The sequence below is a fragment of the Carya illinoinensis genome, chromosome 13 (genome assembly GCF_018687715.1).
Source record: "Carya illinoinensis cultivar Pawnee chromosome 13, C.illinoinensisPawnee_v1, whole genome shotgun sequence".
NCBI classification, from domain to species: Eukaryota; Viridiplantae; Streptophyta; class Magnoliopsida; order Fagales; family Juglandaceae; genus Carya; species Carya illinoinensis.
Genome location: NC_056764.1, coordinates 11,560,897 through 11,569,258, shown reverse-complemented (window position 1 = coordinate 11,569,258; position 8,362 = coordinate 11,560,897). Strand labels below are relative to the sequence as shown.

At 31.2% G+C, this 8,362-nt stretch overlaps 1 protein-coding gene across 1 annotated transcript; it reads left to right on the top strand.

Moving 5' to 3' along the window:
• The first annotated feature begins 5,913 nt into the window (after nucleotides 1-5,913).
• Nucleotides 5,914-8,118, top strand: LOC122291348 (exocyst complex component EXO70H1-like). The gene has a single exon (XM_043099034.1). The coding sequence runs from the start codon at nucleotides 6,072-6,074 to the stop codon at nucleotides 7,911-7,913; it is 1,842 nt and encodes a 613-aa protein (XP_042954968.1). The 5' UTR covers nucleotides 5,914-6,071; the 3' UTR covers nucleotides 7,914-8,118.
• The last annotated feature ends 244 nt before the right edge of the window (nucleotides 8,119-8,362 follow it).

The following is an 8,362-nucleotide window of genomic DNA, read 5'->3' as shown; positions in this document are numbered from 1 at the left end:
GCTGGGGTAAACGGTGAAGTGGTTGACATTGTCGTATGGGGGAGCCGGACTGATTAGACTGCGCGTTTGAAATTGCCGTCTAGGCGCTCGGCCCCTCGTCAGAGTATTTGGATTGATTTGGTCAAATTTATATACTCTATCAAAAATTTGATTAATATTAATATTTTTTTATATTTATCTACTCTATTAAAATTCAATCTCCACGTTAAATTAGTCATTTATTCTCTATATAATAATAAAATATTGTTAAATTAATAAATTTTTTATTTAATTTATTTTTTCACATTTTGTAATTCTACCAATTAAATGTTAATAATAATTATATTCTAATTAGATTAATATTAAAAAAAGTATTATTAAATGATAATAATAATAATTATATTATATTACATTAATATTATTATATTATAATTAAATTAATATTAAAAAATTATTATTAAATGTTAATAATAATTATATTCTAATTAAATTAATATTAGAAAAAGTATTATTAAATGTTAATAATAATTATATTCTAATTAAATTAACATTGAAAAAGTATTATTAAATGTTAATAGTAATTATATTTTAATTAAATTAATATTTAAAAAAGTATTATTAAATGTTAATAATAATCATATTCTAATTAAATTAATATTAAAAAAATATTATTAAATGTTAATAATAATTATATTCTAAATGTTAAATGTTAATTATATTCTAATTAATTTAATTTATTTGTTTGGAATGATAAATTAATATTTTAATGTTTGATGAATGAGTAGTGGTCTTCCATCTTTAGCCAACCACTATAGTAAAAGTCCAAATTATTTTAGACTTGCCCAATCCAATGTGAATGATTTTTGAGTTAAATTATGTAAAATTTGACCAAACATCTCATTTGGCCAAGCCAATGTGAATGCTCTTAGTTTGTTTTGCGGAAGATATAACTTTACAATTTATCTACAATTTATTTATAATTTATTAATAAAATCATGTTTTTAAAATTTCAAGTCATCAAATTAAAATTAAAATTAAAATAGATATTTTAAAAAATATTATTTTTTTAAAAGGTTGTAGAGAAATTTAAATGAGTAGTTATTTAATCACTTTCTTTGTTTTAGTTTGGAATTACGGTTGACAAAAAGATAATGTCAAAACGACAGGCGGCAGGTAAATCGCTTGCTTGCAAGACCCTCTCCTCTCCACGGCTGGTCAAAACGACAGGCGGGAGGAGTCGAAATCCGGTAGTGGTTAGATATGATTAAGATGTCAAATCAGAGTTCCAATTCAAACGTTCAAATCGGAGTTACCAATCAAATTTTATTATAAAATTAAGTTATAGTCGAGTTCATGAGTAATTTTCTTATCTTTTTAAAACTAAATTGAGCTTATTCATTAATTTAATATCGATTTATTAACTTTTTTTTTTTTTGTCACTTATAAAATGTTTTTTTTTCTTTTGTTGTGTTTAATTTATTTTTCGTATATAACGAAATTTAGTTTCTTTTGTTAATAATTTGTTTTCATATAATTCTCTTATAAAAAGAGATTTAATTACAATATTAGTTCATGGGTTTTCCTTCATTTGCTAATCATTCACTTGGCTTCACTTCTTTTCAAATTTTGTTCGAGTATTAAAATTATTATTTTTAAAATCGTACCGTACCGGTCCGATACGATTAGTATATTCCGTACCAGCCACCGAACCAATATAGAAATTCTACATATTTCGTACCAGTTTAAATACTGGCTGTATTGATCGATATTTCGGCCCGTACCGGCCGGTATTTCGGTCTCGATTTTATTTTTTTCATTTTTTCAAACTATAAACTCATTTTTTTACCTTCAATTTAGACCAAACTATTTATAATTTATATATATGTATTTATGTATAATTTATTTATATATAAACTATTATTTTGGAATATAATTAATATATATTTATATATATAATTTATTTATATATCGACTATCTCGAAATGGTACCGATATCGAAATATTTCGTTCCAGTATCTTGACCGGTACGGCATCCGGTACTGTATTCAAAACATTGATTAAAATATTTTCAATTCCTATTATCAAAGTAATAGTTTAATTGGTACAAACTGGTATTTCACGACTCAAAATTAATAATTGGAATCAAGACGTAAGCTGATTGTGTGCACTCTATTAAGAAAATGTTTTGCCTCATTAAGCAGTACTGTGAAAGTCAAGTAGTTGAGCTTATATTCTAATAAATTATTAAATGTATCTTTTTAAAAAATGAATTGATAAGATGTACTTATTTATTTAATTCAATGGATCACATCCGTTCATTTTCATAATAATTAAAATTTTTGTTCCATATATAAATAAAATTTCTTTAGCTATCCATAAAATATAGTATGTTGCACATGGAAGGGTCCGATTTACGCGGTTGCTAATACTATTTCTTTATTCAAGATCATCACAACCTGTTGTGATACGCATCTCATCAAGGACCAAGACATTAATTTTAGAATATTTTAACTCCCACGCTTGATGCATGAGATGCATTATTCTCGTTGATGAGTACTTTGGATGATTCTATTTGACGAGGTTATAAATTATATAAAAGTAATGTTATATATATAGTTAGTTAATGGTGGACCCACGTTGTTCTCATGGCCCCTCAAAACTTTGTAAAAATTTAAATTACTTCTCTACATTTTATACATAATTTTACAATTATATAGAAAATGGCACCCTAAAAAATTATATAATTTCCATATAATTTTTAAAATTTTAATTACCTAGAAATATCCCTCTCTATTTATTTTTTTTATTGTTACAAATTTTTGTTTAATTCTATATATTATCTATTTTTACAGATGTAGCTTCTCCAAAATCAAAATTAAAACTAAGTTTATGAGAAATAATAAACTTATTAATATGGATTTCAAAATTTTTTACTATATAATAATGAGTTTCTTAATATGAAATCTAAAATGAAAATGCAAGAAAAATTATTTAAGATCGATAATCTATAAGAAAAATAGTTTGTAGTTATATTTTTATTATTTTTCAATCTCTTTTTTATTTATATAAAATAAATGATATTTTTAGCCCTAGAATGTGTAAGTTCCGCCCACTTCATTTGAAAAAAACATTTAAGACTTACATAAAAAAATATCTTTTAATAGTAGACTCTACTTTTTTTTTATCCAGCATTATTCTTTATATAAATATGCCCTCCTTCAATACAATTGCTAATTTCGTCATTGTATATAATTATAAAGTATATAAATTTCATGCACTTCAATTTAGACAAAAGTAAAACTCACTATTAAAAAAAATATATTTATTTATATGAATTCTAAATTTGCCTTTTTGAAAAAAAAGTTAGGGACTAATTTCACACCTTATCACTATTAAAATAATTCATATATATATATATATGTATATATATGGAAGTCCTGGATATTTACCAACGTGAGTAATGTTAAAGTCATGAAAGAATTATATAAAATAATATAAAAAATGATCTGGCTCTAACTTATTTATTAGATATATTTATTTTATAATAAAAATAATTTTACAATTTAATAAATTGTACAAGATCATATTAATTTGATATTATTTTTATATAATATTTTTGTGACTAGAGTATGTCCCATAAATATACATGTACAGCGAGCGTAATTCCCTGCAGATGAGGTACGTAGAGCTCAGACGAATAATATACGACATTTGGGTAAGACCGAGACAGAGTCGTCTACTACTATTATTTGCATTGTATAATTTTTGACTTTTTCTATACGACGACTACTACTCTGTGTTCTAACTTTACACTTCAAAAAAAACAAAATTCTGTTTTTTGAATTTTGACGAATTCCAAGATGCAGCGTAATTAAATGCTCATGTGCGGTCGTTCTGTCCGGCAGCCGGCTCCCCTTGGCCCTACCTGCGTCAGTCACAAAGAAACAGAAATTGCAGTTAATGCACGAGACCCTCGTTATTCCAAGTTGCATCTTTGTTTTATTTGTTTATTTATTTATTTTCTTTCTGAGCACTCTTTCTCTTTTTGCAGTCAAGGATATGATCTTTATATATATATATATATATATATATACATATATATAAATATATATATGTAGATCTATATATATAAACAGGAAAATTTTTCTTGTCATCCTCACACTTCACACACCACACATATTATAATTTTTTTTTTTCATTTTTCTATGATAAATATGTAGTGTGTGGATAATAAATAGAATAATTTAATTAGTTTAATAAGAATAAAATGAAATAAAAAATAAAAAAAATAAAAAATAATATTTTAATATATAAAGTGTGTGGTGTGGGATGATACGTAACATTCCTCATATAAACATATGTAGATCTATATATATAAACATACGCATATTTTGGTGAGACCTAGACCAAGACAAGGTCAGGTACTTCAATACTTTATACGACAGTTTCTGTGTATAATGTATTACAGGACTTATAATTATGTGATTAAAGAAATTATAATTAAATAGAGGTAGCCTCCTGCGTGGACTGGCTCTCTTTGGTCCTTTGATGTAGTCACTCTCAGATAGACCAACAAACTGAAATTCTTGTTATTTTAGACGCGCGAACTCCATCTAATCAAGTGATCACGGAATATATTAAGAGAGAAATACCGGATCTAAAGAATTCCTAGGTATAAATTTTGCATATTCTTTTTTTTTTTTTTTTAAAAAAGAGACTCATTATTATGATTTATAAAGTAGAGTTTTTTTACGTGGGATTTCAGATTTTTTTTTTTAAATGCGTGAAATTATACTAATCATTTCTTATTTTAAAATATTTTATTTATTTTATTTGTATTCCACCTTCTCAACTTACTCAACAAATAAAGAAGAATAATAATAATGAATAATTGGGATAATTAGAACGAGTATTGCTATTAGAACATAGATTGAACATTCAAATCTTCTTCTTTATCTTATATATATATATATATATATATATATTTTTTAAATCTATTTTTTTCTCCCGTTTACACTACTTATCTGGAGAAAACATTAGTGTATTCTTAAGATCCCCAATCTAGAGTTTATGCCCAATATCTAAGAAATGATTCAATGAAAAAAAAAAAAATACACATAAAATGACTCTCAAAATACTTATCCATCTTTCTATCTGATCTCACTCAGCTTTAGAGTTGGAACATCTAGATGATAATAAAAACAAAACATGTATCTTCTTCTTTCGTCATCAAAGATGTTACTTATTATTATTATTATTATTGTAACCAACAAGGAGGACATGTATCTCGTCATAGAGACACAGCTGTTATATTGTGTTGCCCGTCGTAAGCGTGGAAATATTCCCAAACCAAAGCATCAATCATCGCGAACGAACATTCGCTTTGTAAACATCAATAATATTATGTACTAAAAATTGTCCTTAGTATTGACTAATTCTTAGCTTAAGTCTTATGTAAATATCAATAGATAGATAAACACGTGTGGCATACCAATTATATATTTTGTGCGCATGCACCTGATCAAGACACACCAAAAATAAAAATATAAATATTAATTAGAAGCTTCCATTACTCATTTCGTTGTATGGAGCTATCGGTTTAATTTATTATGCATGGTTTGATAAGTGAGAATTTTAATATGAGAATTTTAAATTTTAAGATGAAATATTATAATATTATATTTTAATATTATTATTTTTTTAAAATTTAAAAAAATTAGAAAAAGTTAAATTATTTATTATATTTTATATAAAAATTTAAAAAAATTATAATGATAAAATAAAAATTTTAATAAGATAAGAATTATTGAGACGAAGCCGAACCGAGTTACTCATAGTTTAACTCTGCACTCTTTGTGCACTTTTGACTCTTTCTTTCCTCTCCCTTCCTCTATAAATGAGAAATACTTTTCTATAAATACCCCCACTCGTATTCTCTCCCCTTCCATCAAGCAATATTCCAAATCTCTAGCATACCAGAGCAAGAATCCATCTCTTTCTCACACTTCTCGTAGTCTTTTCACAAATCTTATCTAAAAAGATTGAAAAGACAAGTACCGAGAGATTATACAGTGACTGCCAAGAAAATCGGAATGAGGAATAATTTCTTTTCCAAATCTTCACCTCCATCTACAACAATCCCACCTCTTTCACCCTCCCGCACTACTTTCTCTGAATCGCTAATGGATGAAAATATCGAAATAGCAGAGTCCCTTATTATAAAGTGGAGCACGGACGCTTCCTCTTACGTCAAAATCACCTCCCTTTTCCACGACGACCGTTCTGAATCCAAACAGTTCCTACACTCCGTCAGAGACCTACAGTCCGCCATGAAATATTTTGTTACCCAAAAAGCGGCCTCCGAAAAGCTTGTCAGGGCCCAGACCTTGATGCAAATGGCTATGAAGAGGTTGGAGAAGGAGTTCTATCAGATTTTGTCCTCCAATCGGGCGTGCCTGGATCCCGAATCGGTTTCGGCCCGCTCCTCTAGATCCTCAGTTGCGAGGTCTAGTGTTTCCGACCTGGAGGATGATGAGTCGGAGGACGAGTTTCGTGTCGTTGGCGAGTCGGTATCTGAGGTGGAGCGAGCTTCGATGATTGCGATGGCGGACTTAGAAGCTATTGCAGACTGTATGATAGCTTCTGGTTATGGGAAAGAGTGCGTGAAAATCTACAAAATAATTCGTAAATCCACCATCGATGAGGCTTTGTATCATCTCGGTGTTGAGAGGCTGTCTCTCTCGAAAGTGCAGAAGATCGATTGGGAGGTTTTGGAGCTGAAGATCAGGAAGTGGTTGAACGCTGTGAAAATGGCCGTGAAAACTCTCTTTCATGGAGAGAGGATTCTGTGTGATAGCGTGTTTTCGGCTTCGGAATCGATCAGAGAATCGTGCTTCGCTGAGATTTCCAGAGATAGCGCGATAAGCTTGTTTGAGTTCCCGGAAATGGTAGCAAAGATCAAGACATCCCCCGAGAAAATGTTTCGTATGTTGGACATGTACGAAGCTATCGCTGATTCCTGGCCAGAGATCGAATCTATTTTTTCGTATGAATCGACCTCCCTCGTGCGATCACAGGCAGTTTCTTCTCTGGTCAAGCTCGGTGAGTCGGTGCGCACGATGCTAACGGGCTTCGAAACCGCCATCCAGAAGGACACGTCGAAGAGTCCGGTACTCGGAGGTGGGGTTCACCCGCTCACACGCTACGTGATGAACTACATCTCCTTCCTAGCCGATTACAGCGGCGTCCTGGCCGACATCGTCACCGACTGGCCATTAATATTGCAATCGCCGTCAGAATCCGACTTCGGAAGCCTAGAGTCCGACTGTAGTCTGATTTCGACTCGAATTGCGTGGTTGATCCTCGTCCTCCTCTGTAAACTCGACGGCAAAACTGAGCTCTACAAGGATGCGGCGCTCTCGTACCTGTTCTTAGCCAACAACCTCCAATACGTCGTCGTCAAGGTGCGCACGTCGAAACTGAAACTCCTCCTCGGCGAGGATTGGGTGACGAAGCACGAATCAAAAGTCAAACAGTACGCTTCAAACTACGAGCGGATGGGCTGGAACAAAGTATTCTCTTCGTTGCCCGAAAATCCGACGGATGAGATTTCACTGGAGAAAGCGAGGGATTGTTTAAAGAAATTCAATGTGGCGTTTGACGAAGCGTATAGGAAACAGAGTGCATGGATTATTACGGACCCGAAACTCCGGGACGAAATCAAAATCTCGGTGGCCAAGAAGCTCATGTCGGCGTACCAGGAGTTTTACAACGAGTATCAGGGTAAGTTGAGGTTCGGATCTGAATCTTTGGTCAGATATGCCCCAGATGATTTGGGTAATCACTTGTCGGATCTGTTCTATGCGACCGGGAATGTTGGGAGTGTTTCGTCATCTTGTTCGTCTTCCCACTCTCGTGGTGGGCAAAGGCATTGAGAATTTGAGATACTTTGGCTCGCGTTTTTTGTGCATAAAAAACAAAAGAAAATTCAAGGTGAAAATAATTTTGTACAGTTATAATTTTATATAGTGATTGATACATCTGACCTTGGTAAGCAACAATACAATACAATACAATACAAATGTTACAAAATGAATGACTACTTGAAACCGACATTTTGTAACCGGCGTTGAATCCTTACGTAAGCCGTCCACTTGTTTTAATAAAATCATCATATTTCACCCCTCTTTATTTTACCGCAGATGAGGGTGTTAATAAACCCGGACCAACCCTTAGAGAATAAAACCTGGTCTTCCTCTTCTCCATCCCCTCCCCTCTTCCTCCCTCGCTCTCCATCTCTGAACGTCTGAGTCCAACTTTTCGTCTTCTCCATGAAATCACAGTAATGTTTTCATAAGATTTTCTTGCAGTCTATTACTTTGAC